This window comes from Physcomitrium patens, chromosome 19 (assembly GCF_059467195.1).
Source record: "Physcomitrium patens ecotype Gransden chromosome 19, ASM5946719v1, whole genome shotgun sequence".
Lineage (NCBI taxonomy): Eukaryota > Viridiplantae > Streptophyta > Bryopsida > Funariales > Funariaceae > Physcomitrium > Physcomitrium patens.
The window spans coordinates 7197267-7214354 of NC_143428.1; the positions used below are offsets into that span (position 1 = coordinate 7197267).

The 17088-nt window shown below is 31.1% G+C and overlaps 1 protein-coding gene across 1 annotated transcript; it reads right to left on the bottom strand.

Annotated features, from left to right (window-relative positions):
- Positions 1–7960: 7960 nt before the first annotated feature.
- On the bottom strand, positions 7961–9869 carry LOC112295750 (uncharacterized). The gene is made up of 2 exons (XM_024547666.3): positions 9601–9869; positions 7961–9009 (listed from the first exon to the last, which is right to left on the bottom strand). Exons 1-2 carry the CDS (start codon positions 9617–9619, stop codon positions 8423–8425), a joined length of 606 nt encoding a protein of 201 aa, XP_024403434.1. The 5' UTR covers positions 9620–9869; the 3' UTR covers positions 7961–8422.
- Positions 9870–17088: the final 7219 nt, after the last annotated feature.

The window sequence follows — 17088 nt, forward strand, 5'->3', positions numbered from 1 at the left end:
TTAAACTTTCTTAGGATCCATCATAAGTCCATCATTTGAAATGATGTAACCTAAGAAATCGACTTGAGTAGTGTGGAATACATACTTTTCTATCTTGGCATAGAGTCCTGCATGTCTTAATTTTTGTAACACACAACAAACATGAAGTTCATATTCTTCTGGATTCTTAGAATAGATTAAGATATCGTCTAGATAACAAACCACAAATTCGTCCAAAAATTCTCAAAAAATATCATTCATTAGATGTTGAAAAGCTACTGGTGTATTTGTAAGTCTAAAAGGCATGACGTTTTATTCAAAATGTCCATACCTAGTTCAAAATGCAATCTTCCATTCATCTCGTTCTTTAATGCATACTAGACTGTATACTCTCCGAAGATCTATTTTTGTATAGATCTTAACTTGATTCAGTTGATCAAGAAGTCCAGATATTAAAGGTAGTGGATACCTGTTCTTGATTGTAATCTTGTTGAGTCCTCGATAATCAATACACATCTACAATGATCGATCTTTTTTCTTCACAAATAGAATTAGAGCTCCTACCAAAGATTTAGAATGGCATATGAAATTCTTGGCTAGATTTTCTTCAATATACTCTTTAAGTTCAGTCAACTCATTTTGTGATAAACTGTAGATTGGTTCGAATGGTGGTTGTGCTCCTTCTTGAAGATCAATTGAGCAATCATAGGAATGATTTTCCGGGAGTGTATCCGCATTTTTTTTTTCGAATACATCTTAAAATTCTTGATATTGGCTTGGAATGCCACTTGAAGTCTTTCCACCAGTAGAAACAGGTGTGGCATAAATAATATATGGTGATTCTTTCATAGCAGCATGCAAGAAAGCTTTTGCACCTATAAATACGAGTTTAATTGAATTGGACTTATGACTCTCTACTTGATTAACTACACTATTAGTTATACTTTTAGAGAAAGTAAGAATTCGGAAAATCCAATCTATTTGAGGGTTGTATTTTTCTAATCACGATAAACCTAAAATGACTAGATTAGAGGGAGATCTAATGATATTAAATACTACAAAACTATTATGACCATTGATTATTATTTCTATAGGAAAGGTTTCGTGAGTAATATCTCCAAAAGACAATGAACGACCATCTATGACTTCTACATGAACATGTTTAGTTTTCTTTATTAAAGATATGTTATGTCTTTTAGTAAATTCTTCATCTAAAAAATACGCCGAGGCTCTTAAATCTAATAAGGCAAAGGCTTTGTAATATTTAGGTCCTAAAATAATATTTAATGTAAAATAAGGAAAGGGCTCTGAGGAGAGAATATGACCTTTACTAGATATTGTGCAAGGTTCCAGCCGCACGGTCCCTATTGTAGCTGGACAAACTTGTTTTCTGACATATTATCTTCTTTCACAACCATACTCCTCATTTTGTGGTTGCATCATTTCTTTGAATAATGTTGAGTAGTGTGTTTTGGTTCTCCATAATATAAACATAATCCTTCTTGACGATGGCGAGTCTTTTCTTGCTCAGTAAGAGGTTTGAAACGTACTGCATCAATTTTTATATCCGCTACTTTTGAATGTATGTGTTGAAGAGGTGTTGGTGTTGCCATTGAATTATAGTAATGTTGAGGTCCACTTGTACAGTTCTCAGATCGAAATTCAAAAAGGCGATTGTCGCACTTCATAGCAAAGTCAATTGCTTGACTTAATGTTTGAGGATCAAGTAAGTTGAGCATTAATTTTTTTTTACCTCATAATTTAATGTGTAGAAGAATTGGCTAATAAATGTAGCATCATCCCTCTTGATATTAGTTACAAGTTGTCAAAATTATGAAGCATATAACGTTACTGATCGATTGCTTTGTCGTAAAATATGGATCTTATTGGTTGCAACACGAATTACATCATGTTCTCTATACATGGATCAAAACTCCACCAAAAAAGCCTCTAGATTATCCAATATTGGATCTCATTGTTCAAGAAAAGATAAAAACTATGATAGTGCTGAACCTGAAAGAAGCGTACCAATGAATCTAACTTGCGATCTTAGAATTGGATAGCTTTGGAGTTGAAGTTCAATCACAAGTTACACTTGATTGATAAATCATCGAAACTTGGATCTGATGCCATCTAACTTCTCGGGTAGGAGAATTCTTAGTTCTCTAACACTTGAAGGGCGTTCTACCATAAGAAAAAGGACATGATTTGGTACAGATGTTGATGCAGCTCTAACTATTTCTATATCTTCACTTTCTACTAATCTTGTTGCTACTTGTGGTAGTAAATTGAGTTGATGCATCGCAAGCTTTAATTCCCTTAATTGCTCTTGCATTTGTGTCATTGCACTCTTCATTTCAACAAGTTCTACCATGATAATACTTAGAAAAAAGAGAAGATGTCTAATATTGCTCAAGACAAATAGAAGAGAGGACTTGAGAACAAAGAAAATACTAAGGACAATATCGGTTTAGAAGAGGGTAATCCACAACTTCTAATATGCTTATATCTTATCAAGAAAAAGGGGTAATCCACTCTTAATCAAGATTAGACAAAGCTCTGATATTGTAGGTGTACTCTTGTCAATCTGTGAAGGATAAGAACTCGATGAAAAATCAATTTAGACAAGTGAACTTTTACTCAAAGAAATGTAACAAAATATAAATAAACAAGTACGTATATTGAAAGAAAAACTGGAATGGCTATTGCCAAAAGACAAGAAAACTAGAGATCCTTGAAATTAGACTAAAAGCAAGAAAAGAGTTGACAAGAGTGAAGTAGGCTTCACTCTTGTCTCTATATATACTATCTAACTAGGGGCTAATTGGCGATGTTCTATAGGACCTCCAATATGTGTTGACTTTGCAAGACACATGCCTTGACTTACAAGGCAAGTTCTTCTATGTGTAGGCCACATAGTTAGCTTGGTCTTCAAGCTAACAACATGTGTGGTACATGGCCAACTTGTTGACCATGTTTTTAATCCAAAAAATCAATTAAAGACACTTATGAAGTCAAAGTAGTGTCAATGAAGCTTCTAGAAAGCTTCTATATCAAATACTATAGAATTAACTTACTTTTACCTACTTTTACTTTACTTCTACCTATTTGTATATGTAATTACTGGCTTACATGAGTATGTCCGTAACACTGCCTTTAAATTACATGCATTGACTTCAACTTCTTATAACACTTGCATTCTAGCTTAGAATTTATTAAAAAATATATAAAGAATGTAGGCATAATAGTCTTTTTTCTAATCCAAATCACCAATCCTTCATTACATTTTGTATGTGTGCATTATATCCAAAAGAGTGACAATAGATATAAAATCCAAATCTTAACTTTAAGCACCTATATCTTTTTTATAAAAACTCCAAATTATCCAAAATTTATACCAAAACTATATCCAAAAACCTAAACACTTTTTCTTTTAATCTTTTAAGTTCAAATTGCCTCCAAAATATAATCCTAATTCCTAATAAGGCATCAAGCAGCCTCTTTAAAGCCCATTGGGTATGTCTTTTGGACAAAAGCAATGGAGATTTTCATCATCTATCTCCATTCATCTATATGGATGCCCTAACTACTCTTTTTGCTATCAATATTCTTCTCTAATCTTTTTTTTAATCTTTAATAAGATTTATATCATATATACCTTAAAAACCAAATAAAAGAAATAAAATAAGATTTCAAGAGTTACCAATGTCTTATAAAGGTGGCTCTAAATATATAAAACTATTACCAATATAAAAGCAACTTCAATAATAGTCCTTTTAAACTAACTACTTCAAAGTAGTAATCTATTTATATATTGTAACCAAAAAAAATCTAATAACATGGCTTTCACTATATTGTATAGTAAATTATATATTAGCTATATATGTGCATTATTTTCACATAGTAGCCCAACCACAACACAACAACATATAATATGTGGTTAACTTATTGACTAAGTTTTTAACCTACCAATCAATTACAAAAACATGTAGGGACAAATCAACATTTATGAGGTTTCTAAGAGGCTTTTCTAGAAGATATTATAAAATTAATCTAATTTTATTTACTTCTACTTAATCATATAGATAAATATTAGAGTAAATATGTATGTTTGTGACACTTTGTTATACATATCATACCAAAAAAACTTATGTGACAACTTGTTGATACATGTCGATTTACCATTATTGATTGCGCAACATGAAATGTATCATTTACTCTCCAAAATATCAAAGCTTTTTGTATAGTTGTTGTATCAACAATTCTTTTTGATTTAGATTAGAAATTATGTGCCTAGCTTCACCTAATCACATTTAAAATAGGAGGTTTTTTTTAATAGAACTTTGTTATCTAATGTGTAATATGTTCTTGCTCCATGGAAAAAAAAATTGATAGAAATGCCTTTTGTTAAAGCTTGTATATGATTGAAAGGTCGTTCTATAATTCTTCACAACTAAAATCTTATTAGATTTTTTATTTATTTCTTAATTAGGTAATTTGCATGCAAAACTTGACAATAATATGGAATATATTGTTGCATGCCTACCAAAAATTACCTCTTTGTCACAAACTCTGTATTATCTAGTTCCAATTAAATCTTCTTTTGACAAATTTAGATCATAAAAATCCTATTAGCATCCAAATTAATAATTTTTGTTTAATTTACAATTTCAAAGTCATAATTTTATAGCAATATTAATTATTTGGTAGACTTACCATTTAGCTTGTTTAATTCCATTAGTCACTTCAAAGGTTAATAGTAGATCACTAATATAAATTATTGCTTATATAAATAAGATTAAAAATATGCAATAGCCCAAATTTTATATTTATATGAAAACTTTTGAATAAATAAATATAAATCAAAGTAAAACATTCACAATTGCAATGAGGAAATTTCCTGTTTTTTAATTTGAAAATAATGCTGTTTTTAGATTCACTAGATTTATGAAAGAATGTATAAGATATCAAAGATTATTTCTCAGATAAGAAAAATTCAAAGCAAAGAGTAGAGTACTAACAACATGCTAAAAGGCAACTGGTACCATTGATAATAATTTGGACAAGAGGACTTTTTTTACATCATTTTTTTAAACCAATTGTAGAAGCATAGAAAATACTTAGGATCATGGACATGTTCAAACTGACAATGCTTTTAAGATTATGAACATGTTCAAATTGACATTTTTATTCAAGACAGTTATATGGAAGAAGTAAAAATAATAATGTAAGATGACATCAACAAAATCAGAGAACTGTTCTTGTAAAAGTAAACATATTATAATAGTTTTGTTCATAGACTTGGTAGATGCTTTTATAAGCTCGAAAAATGCAATTGAGATCTGTTCTGTGAATGGTTTTATTACAAATTATAATATTTTAAGGTTGTTGTACAGAAAATAAAACATAATAATAATAATAATAATAACTCTTGAAGAAACAATATAGACTGACTGACACATTAAGCAGGTGAAAAAAACACGCACACACACACACACACACACACATCTATTATTATAAAAATATCTGATAATGGTAATAAATTTGATTACATTAAAAAATTTACAAAGAGACATGAGGCTAAGAGACATGAAATACAAAACTAAAATAATATAAATGATGAGTGCAAAAAAACGGGTATGCATTTATAGCCAGTAAAGGAAGTAGTATATATCATGTGCAAGTGGATTATCAATTTCAAAACTGAATAAAAGATCTGATTTTTCACAAAAATGCATTTCATATAATCAAAACTATTCTCTGCACAATTGCGTTCACAGAAAGAAAATGGCACGGTTGAGGCCATCAGCATGAACTTTTTTAATAAATTAATATTAATTTATGTATCTAAAAATCTAATTTGAAATATATTAATAATAAAATTATATATTAACTATAAATAGTTATATAATTTTATTATTTATATATGACCTACATACTCTGAATTAAAATTAATAAGAAATTCTTTTACTACAAATTTGCAATAATAAATTTAAAATTATTCTATCTTATTAAATATATTTATAGTTTTAATCTATACTTAAAGTTTTAAATTTACATTATAAAATGGATTTTTTTGAAGTCCATCAATATTATATGTTTATATTTATATATATATATATGAAATCCAATGCCAAAAATTTATGAAACTTAGATTTATAAAGTGTATTCATACTACAACTTTTTATAGCTTTTAGAAGGTCATGTTTATATTTTAAGAAGTTGTGTTATCTTAAACATATATTTAAATAAATGTATATTTTATATTTGTAACTATTTAATTATAATTTTAATTACATCCAAAATTTTATTTATGTAATATTATCATAAAAAAAAATTAACATTACATAATAAAATATAGTTAAGTCTTTTTTTTAAATTACTCCATTGTGGCAATGACAAATATTGAATTGCATATTAAATTACATATTTGATGGTTTTAGAATAAATTTTGTAAATAAATGTTCTAAAATTTATAAATAGTAAAATTCAGGAGCACAAAATAATTATTACATTTTTTTTAAGAAAATCAAACTGTATATACATGTGTAAAAAAAGTTTACAAAAATATTAAAAGATGCATCCGAATAAAAGAATTTTAAATTTTGAAAAATATATATTGGAATACAATTGTAGACACATCTTTGATTTTTTTTATTATTACAGTACTACATGTGGTACAAATTTACGATTACAATAAATACACATATGTATAAGATACAAGATATAAGTTTAATTTGTGCAATTAGAAGAAAACAGTACCTATTCAAACTTAAAGAGGACATTGAATGCAAGTATATTCATACAAGAAGATTTTGAATACAAATTTGAAAGATAGTACTCACAATCAAATATTCAAAATAAAATCTATGTATTTTTTATGAATAAAGATTAGTTTGTAGAACAACAAAAGATAACTTACAATTGCATGTTTCAATATACAAGCAGAGTACAACACCACAAATCAACAAGTTGAGGTCATTTGACTCAGGCTAGAATTGTGCAAATGGATTCATAGCTCATCATTGGATGCAACATTATCTCCCAACCCCCAATTATTTGCAAGTAATAACATTTTCAATTCTGGCATCAGAGGAATTGTTCAACTATTCTGGTTCACTTTGTTGCGGTCAATATGCTCATACTCTCTTTCTAGTTAGCAGCACACACAAAGGTGCCGCATGATTCAGAAGCTTGAGAGTATAACCTGCAATTCATTAGTGATTACTTTGTCAAGTTTGCATCTCAATATTAGTTACGAACATGTTGATGATATTTTGCAGGGGAAATGATACAGTCTGCCATTTATAAACTCCATATTTGTATCAACCTCTTCATGAAATTCGAGATCATAGGCCTAAGCAGATAGTTTTCACATGATTGTGAGCATTCATCGTGTTGCACACCACAGTAAGTACCATAGGCTCTGCTTCTGTGTTGTGTGGCACCATTCTTCGCATCAGTGCAGTGATTGTGTGTGCACCGGATGTAGTCACCAACCTCGATTCCGGCAGAATCACAAAGCTTGCTCCAAGCACAGGCTCTATGCGGTACCATAGCGGTCGGAGGGTGTTTCGTGCATTCTTTCGTGCTTTAGTTTATCACTTCAAATCTTCAGTTCCAAAACGTAAGTAGTACCCATACCCTGAGTTCATTTCCTTCATTTGTTACATGAGAGTTGTAAACTGGCACTTTGTAGATGAACAAAATAACTAAGAAATCTCTGCTACACCATCTTACTCTTCGCTTCGGTAGTAACTCTGGTGACACGTTCTTCGCAAAGAAATAGGTTTTCTGTAAGAGTTGTCCTCATAGTATATTGATTGTGAAGTAAGTAGAGGTAGTTTAATTCACTAGGGAGGTGGAGACCAATGTTTTGCACCCTCCACAAATGGGAAACAGAGTCTGAAACATTATGAGACTCAATCAAGACTCTGTTATAAGTTGTCTAGTTAGAAGCCGCATGGTACACAACAAAGGCTCCTCCAAAACCACATATATTATTAAATGAAATTTCAAGTGGATCATCAGAGAATATGTCATTAATACAATATCAAAAATTGTGTAAATTACTACCTATTACCTAGATCTAGTCATTAACGCATGCGCATGGATCACCTGACCTCTATAACTAGAGCCTTTCAGCAGCCACGGATATTTGAAGCAGTAATTCAAACTCCTTCATCATGCTCCTAGACATAATCTGTTTCTGCAGGCCGGTGTTGCTAGAAAAAGAGCCAAAAGTACAGGCTTTGAGTTAACTTGCACTGTCATTTATCTATTTCAGTGTTGAACCCTAATTGAGTCCAAAATATACCAATTAATTGGTATTTGCTACCACCAATCGATTAGCTACAGTGCAGCTTATCCACCCGCACACGCAATAACTATTAAACTGGAATTGCATACACCTATGTTACGATCAGTTTAGAGACAACGAAAATTACGAAACCGGGTTGCGAGCATCACCAGGTGTTGATGACTGACGTTCATTTCCCCCGCTTTGCAAAACCCTGCTCATCCACTCCTGCTCTGGAATGGAGCCAGCCCACTCAGGTCGAAAGTTTAATGTGATACTCCGCATGGCATTTCTGATTGTTTGACATTGCTCAGCAGGCAGAGGAGCCGCCCTTCGAGCTCGATCAGCTTCCTCGGCTTCGCGGATAGCTCTCTCAGCTTCAAATCTCTGTCTTGCTTCCTCTTCTTCCTCCTCTGAATCTACACCATCTAAGTCTAACACAGGGGCACCACTACTCGCATTCAGGTTTAGAAACTCGAGGCCTTGAATGTTGCCGTACACAGTTACTTCAACTCCATTGATGTTTACCACTGTCCCTTGAGATCTCGGTCTCGCTGTTTCCAAAGTTCCATTGCTTCCAGGGTTGTGTTCAGGTTGTTCATTAGAGACTGCATTCGCTGCAGAAACGTACCCAATACCATCGTCATGTGGACCGGTTGGGGCCTCAGACAGATGTACGTAGCCATGGCCATTTGCATAGCCGTTGGCTGTCACCTCATCCTCCTCTAAATCTGTGGCGTCAGATGCACAACCCCAATCAAGATGAAAAGAAATTAAGCAAAAACAACCACAAATGTGCAAAAGAACAGATAAAATGGAATACACAATTGGTGTAAATTACCACACTCTCACTCGATCCAAAATCATAGGGATATGGACGAAGCTATTTCAGCCCCTGATCCTCAAAAGTGACACATATCCTAACAAAATCAAAACAAGTAAATGAACGATGAACAATATCTAGCACTCGCCAGATGCGAAAAAAAACTCAAAACTCAAAACCAATCAGAAACATTCCCGACGACGACGTCTTCGGTCCTCACATGCATATCCAGAAAAAGACAACCCGGCCTGAATAGAGAGAGAAAAACGAAACATTGCGGCATCAGAGTGGTGAACCCAAGTCCGTGGTGCAAGAGAACCTCAAACCTCACCCATCAAACCACATTGGCCTAAACAAAAACGATCAAAAACCACCAAAATCCAAGCCTCTCATGAAATCCAGAGACACCCAAATGAGAAACCCAAAAGATCTATCACACACCTTCGTCAAACTCCACAAGGCAAAGTGACGACCTCAAATGTGATGTTCAGAAACAGACCTGCAGAAGGAGGAGCCATAGCTATGGGCGAACAATCCTGTCTTCCAACACAAACACGAGGAACACGACGCAAAACAAGACTCAAGTGGCACTCTACAAAGCTTCCTTACACTTTACGTTGCGAGCTTTGCGATGAGCTGCTCGTAGAGCAACAGGCTCCGAAAGCAAAACCCTAATCTCGCTTGTTCTCAAAACCACCGGTTATGAGCAATGTGTGAAATAACAGTGAGTATTGATTATTTTCATAACTCTGTTTTCATTGATTTAGCAAAACTCAAACCATGTTCTTTTTATCTTTCTTGCTTTTGAAACAAATTGGATCGTGGGTTTTCTTTTTCTTTCCGCTGAAGGGTGGATGAATTCAACCTGTCAAATTATGCCATCGAATTTCATAGAATTGTGCTGCAATGAATACATTTCCTAGTTCATCATGAAACTACAATTATTGAAATTAAAAAAGTGAAAAAGTGTTATTTCAGTCATAAATTTGATGACATGGCAAATAAATTTACTGTGATACTGTCTCTTTTTTCTTAAAAGTAGGTAACATAAACTAATAGTTGTAGATTCTGTACTTTAAATTTCAAAGGTAAAAATTGTTTTGTGATTTGTAAGATAAAATATAATACTCTAGATATACAATTAATAGAATTGGATATACAAATTTACATAATAAAATATAATTATACTAAATATACAAATGTACAAAATTTGAGCTGATTTATATAAAATGATCTCTTTTTTCCAAGGTAATCAAAATGTCCATATTTTCTTTTAATCAGCAATAGATGTTTCATTTCTTTATGTATGGTGCATTGTTTGCATTTGTAGTAATAGTTACATCTATATGGCATTAGAATATAAGGAAATTGTTTTCATGATGCTTGATTACTATTGTCTCATCTTATTCTGTATGTGTGATTCATCTCAAGTAGGTTATATATCACAGTATCACAAGTCTCTCTCAAGATCCGACAAGTTCACACCTCATTGCCTCATGAACTTTAATATAGAGCTCTCGGAGTTGGGAGATGCATAGAAATCAAAAACTAGAAGTAAGTAGATGAATATATATATATGTGAAAATAATACACATAAATATTTGATGTATAATTTATTATACAATGTGATAAGAGCCACATTATCAGATTTTAGTTGGTCACAAAATATGGTTAGATTACTACTTTGAAGTGGTTGTTTAAAAGGACTATTATTGAGGTTGGTTTTATATTGATAATAGTTTTATATATTTAGAGCCATTTTTATAAAACATTGGTGACTCTTGAAATCATATTTTGTTTCTTTTATTTGGAGTTTAAAACATATATTACATAAATCTTATAAGAAAAAGTATTGGAGAGAGGTTTTGGTAGCGAAAAGAGTAGTTAAGGCATCCTATTGGATGAATGGAGATAGATGATGAAAATCTCCATTGCTATTGGCCAAAAGGCATATCCAATGGACTTTGTTGAGAGCATTAAATGTAACTAGTGCTCTCCATGCTATTTACTATAATCTACAATATTTATTGTAGCTACAGTGTTTGGAATGTAGTAGGAAGACACTCTTTATCTTCTTCCCTTCTCTTTGTATAAAGGATCTAACCCTATCAATAAACTTATTTCATGTATTTGTGTGTGTTTACATATGTATGCATATTACTTCTAGCTACTATTATCTCTCTTTTTCTAAAATATTCTCAACACGTTATTAGCACGATTTCTTTTATACTCTAGTCTTAGTTCTTAGTTCTTAAAAACTTATGTTCATTTTTTCTTTCTTTTTCTCATAATTTTTTTTTTTCCTTCTTGTGCTACTACTGCTATTGTTTTTATTGCTACTGTTATTGCTATTGTGTTGCTGCTGTTGTTTTTGATGCTGTTACTGCCAGTAACTATCATTGACTATTGCCGACTGTTGTCGGTCAATGTTATTTGTTGCTAACTATCGCTGACTACCGCAAATCAATATTGTTTGCCGTTGACTGTCAACTACCGCCATTGACATTGTTTTCCATTGATTGTCATTGACTCTCGTTGACTGCCATTGACTATCACTAACTACTACTGACTGCCACTGTCGTATTGCGTAGTTTTCTAGCTGGGAATACACTGGATACTTAGTTGTAGAAAGTTTAGTTTTAACTTATTGGCCAAGCTCTAATTAGTTATTTAATCTTAAAAATAGAAGATAAATAAATACTACAATATCAAAAAGATATTGTATTAATAAATCCTTCTATATTTAAGAAGGTTTGTATATAAAGCTTTCTAAAATGTCTAGAAATTTTCTAACATTCTTGGCTATACCAAATCATAGCTAACCATTTGCTAGTAGATTAGGTTTTCAATAACTTCAAAGGAAATCCACAATCTCCTCTCAAAAACTCATCTTTATACAAAAATTCAATCATAGCTCCATATATCCATCTTCAACATATATATAAAGTCTTGGCTTCCAAAATACTTCTTTATTTTATATAAAATGCTCAAGTTATAACAAAATCCCTTCAAAATATAATATTTCCGCAAAAGATTTCTTCTTTTCGAATTTTAGAAATTCATATTTCTTGATCTAATCGTTTAGATTTTTCCAACTTCACAAATATTATAGAATTTATTCTTAAGCTTTACCTTACAAAAATTCAATTACAAATTCATTACCGAACATCTGGCATCTTAAAAATCCTAGCAAGTGCTCTTAAACCCTAATTTACAAGCACCTAAGTACTATTTTCTTCATATCTCACAAATCTAAAATCCAAATGCCACAAAACTTATATTTAAAGTTTGATTACATGAAATTACACATTCTTGGAAATTTTTAGGCAAAATCTTGTTTAATTGCATAAGATAAAGTTCAAAATACAACCACTAGCAATTCCAGTCACTTACTACTCTTAGATTTGCAAATTTTGACTTCAACCTCCAATATCTCCTTCACTTAAACTTGAAATCCATCAAACAATATTCCAAAAGTATAGATGAAAAGTGCTCTCTTTAATCCTAATCATCGATTCTTTGTTGCTTTTTGTATACATGCATTATATCCAAACGAGTGATAGTAGGTACAAAATCAACATCCTAACTTTGAGCGTCCATATGTCTTTTATATAAATTCCAAATCAAACAAAATTTATACCAAAACCATAGCCAAAAACCTAAACTTGGTGATCCTAGCCTCCAAAGTTTGAATGCCTCTAAATCTCCAAATTTTCCAAATTTAAATGCTTTCAACAATGAAATATATTGTATTGTCTCACAACTACAATTATGTCGATAAAGCATCTCTAAAGAAGAAATGATTGAAAAAACTCTCTCTACATTTCCTCCTACATCTATTGCGTTTACACAATAATATACAAATATGAAATTTTAGAGACAACCTGATCTCATATCCTATCTATTTGTTGCGGAGAAACTAAACAAGCTACTCTTACGTAATACAGAAACTCGTCCTATTGTAATGCAATGTTTATATTATTTCAAAAGATAATTTTATATATAATTGGACATAATTTAAGACGTATAAATGCAAATTCTTTGAAATTATATCGTGCATGTGTGTAAGGCAAGATAATTGTTCGGCCATGAATTTGAAAACTCCTACAAGAATTACCACCAATGCTTGAAAGGTCGCATGGTGATATTTGTAATCCTATTAATCCAATATCTTGACCATTTCATTATTTTTTGGTCTTTGTTGATGCGTCAAGCAAAAAATCACATATTTTATTATTATCATCTTGAAACATAGTATTTGCTAATCTTATATCTATGCTTATTTATTTTCAAGCACATTTTTCTAATTATCCTATCAAATCATTACATATGGATAATGTAAAAGAATTTGCATCAAAATCCTTTGAAAACTATTATACTGCAACAGGGATTGAATTGACATATTGTGTTCTATATGAATATGCTCAAAATGAACTTGCAAGGTCATTTATAAAGCATATACAACTCATTATCTCGCCACTCTTTCTTCATGCAAATTTACTTGTATCTATGTGCAGTCATAGAGTTTTGCATGTTGCAACATTAATATGCCTCTATCCTTCTTCTCTTGAAATTATTACACCACAAGAGCTTATTTCAAGTCGTGGTCCAAATATATCTCACCTATAGATATTTGGTTTTCATACTTGATTTCTAATACAAGAATCTCAATGGCATACCATTTGAGCTCATCAACGAGAAGGCACATATGCTGGTTTTGATTCACTAAGTATTATTTATATAGTTGATCCATCAACTAGCACATTATTACATGCACATTTTTAAAATTGTTGTTTTGAAGAGAACATATTTCCATCTCTTCAAAGAGGAATATTTAATCAAAAAAAAAAATATAGTACTTGCATTTGGAGCACTAGAAACATTTACAATGAATCTAAATCCTAGAACATCTTTGGTTGAAAGTGAAGTTGCCAAGATTTTGTATCTAAAATGGATTGTAAATGAAACATATGATGGCTTCAATGATGAATCTATAATTATAAAGATTCCAATTAATGAGGCTCAAAATAAACCTGCTTAAATTGTAATACCACTAACAAATATACATTAAGTTAAAACATTAGCAATTAAAAGGACTGATAGACTGGATAAGCAACCACAAAAGAAGAAAGCTATAATATGTAGTGATTTTGGTATTGTTTTTGTGGAAGTTTCTACTAAACCTATAGAACCATAAATTAATGAAAATATGTCTATGCACATTATACGTTCTTTTCATGTTGTAGAAAATTTTGAAATTATGATGAATAAAACCAAGTTGAGTACAAAATTATCTATTCTATATTGTGCTAGAAATGACCTTTCGGATAGACCATCTATTATAATAGATGAATAATTTACATTTATGATGGCAAAAGATTTTTCTTACAAGAAAGAAGATCTTGAACCTCAAACCATTCAAGAAGCAATACATCGCTCTGAGTGGTTAAAATAGAAAACTACCATCGAAGAGGAGTATGTTTCTTTGCATAAGAAAAAAGTCTTTGGTCCAATTATAGATACTCTTATTTCTCTCCTTGTGGGATATAAGATGGTATTAATATGTAAGCGAGATACTAAAGGTTAAATAATCCACTATAAAGCTCGTCTTGTTGTTCAAGGATTTATCCAATGATTTGGCATTGAACATGAATCTACATATTTTCTAGTCATGGATTCAATTATATTTCGATATATTATTGGAATGACAATTCATGCCACCCTTAAAATACATCTCATGGATGTAGTAACTATGTATTTGTATGGTTTACTTGATGCAAATATTTACGTGAAAGTTCTACTTAGTTTGGAAACAGAAACTTCAAATGCACTTACTCTAGGATGATATCATGGTATTAAATTAGATAAGGCCTTGTATAGTCTAAAACAATCTAGATGCATGTGGTATCAACATCTCTGAGATTATTTAATTATAAATAAGTTTGTAAGTCATCCATTAATCCCTTGTTTCTTTATCAAACGAGATAAAACTGATTTTGTGATCATTTTTGTATATGTTGATGATTTTAATCTAGTAGGCACTAGATCTGCATGTGTTGCATCTACTAACCTACTTATATATGAATTTGAAATGAAAATACTACAAAAAATAATTTTTTGCATTGATCTTTAGATTATGTAACTCACAAATGGTAGCATTTTTTTCTACCAACTAACGTATATTAGACAAAACTTATGGAGATTCAATATAATTGATGCTTATTTATTTTCCATACTAATGATTGGATGTGGTTGTAATAATCATGATCTATATTGTTTGCATGAGGAAGAGGAGGAAATAATAGGAAAATAATATCTATACTTTGTAGCAATTGCAGCACTTTTATATTTAGCCACATCTATCAAATCAGATATTATATTTGTAATTAGTATTCTTATATGATACAGTGCACGTCCAATACTACAACATTGGAATGGTATTAAACATTTATTACGTTATTTAAAAAGTACTAAAGGTTTGAGATTATACTACACAGAATTTGCAGATCCAAAATTGATCGGATATTCTAATACAAGAGATAAATCTGATATTGCAATAGCTGAATTTCAAACAGGCTATGTATTCTTAAGACATGGAGCTGCGATATCATGGAAATCAATGAAACAAATATAACTGCAACTTCATCTAACCATGCATAAATTATTACCTTACATGAGGCATCTCAAGAATATATTTGGTTGCGATCAATTGATAAACTCATTCAAACAACTTGTGGATTTTTATATGATGATTCTCCGACTATCTTGTATAAAAATAATAGCACTTATATTACACAAATGCGAATTGGTTTCATTAAAGGAGACAAGACAAAGCATACTGATCTAAAGTATTTTAGTTATATCCATGACTTGGTTACTGATCAAGTACTTAAGATCAAGAAAATTGAATCTTCAAATAACCTTGCTGATCTCATCACCAAAGCTCTCCCTTTTTGCAACTATCACTAACTTACTTATGGCATTGGCATGCAAAGACTTGCTTCTCTTAAGCAAGAAAGTTAATGAATTCTTGAGATAATGTTATAAACTTTTTCTTTTATCTATGGTTTTGTCTTTAAATATAATAAGGTTTTAATGAGGCGGTAGTTATTGATCTTAAAAGATTATAGAATAGTATAGATCATAATTCTATGCATACAAATATAATGACGAGTGATGAAGAGTGTTGAGAGTATTAAATATAGTTGACACTCTCCATACTATTTATTATAGTCTATAATATTTATTATAGCTACAATATTTGGAATATAGTGGAGAAACATTGTTTATCTTCTTTCCTTCTCTTTGTATAATAGATCTAATCCTATGAATAAACTTACTTTGTGTGTATGTATAAGTTTACATATATATGGATATTACTTCTAACTACTAATATCTCTCTTTTTCTAAAATATTCTCAACAGACTTCAAGGAAGTTGTTCGATGCCTTATTAAAGATTAGGATTATTTTTTTAAGTTTATTCGAACTTAAGAGGCTAGGATCAAAGAATTTAGATTTTTGGCTATGGTTTTGGAACAATTTTTGAGTGATTTGGAGTTTTTATAAGAAAGATATAGGCATTCAAAATTAGGGTGTGGATTTTGTACCTATTGTCATCCTTTTGGACATAATGCACATGTTTCGAAATCAATGACGGCTTGTATCAAGGACAAGAACTCAATAAAAAAACAATCCAAAAAAGTGAGCCTTCACTCAAAGAAAGATAACAAAATATAAATAAATAAGTATGTATATTGAAAGAGAAACTAGAATGGCTATTGCCAAAAGACAAGAAAATTAGAGACCCTTGAAACTAGACTAGAAGCAAGAAAGGAGATGACAAGAGTGAAGAAGGCTTCACTCTTGTCTCTATATATACTATCTAACTAGAGGATATATGGCGATGTTTTATAGGACCTCCAATATATGTTGACTTTGTAGGACACATGCCTTGACTTATAAGACAAGTTTTTCTTTGTGTGGGCC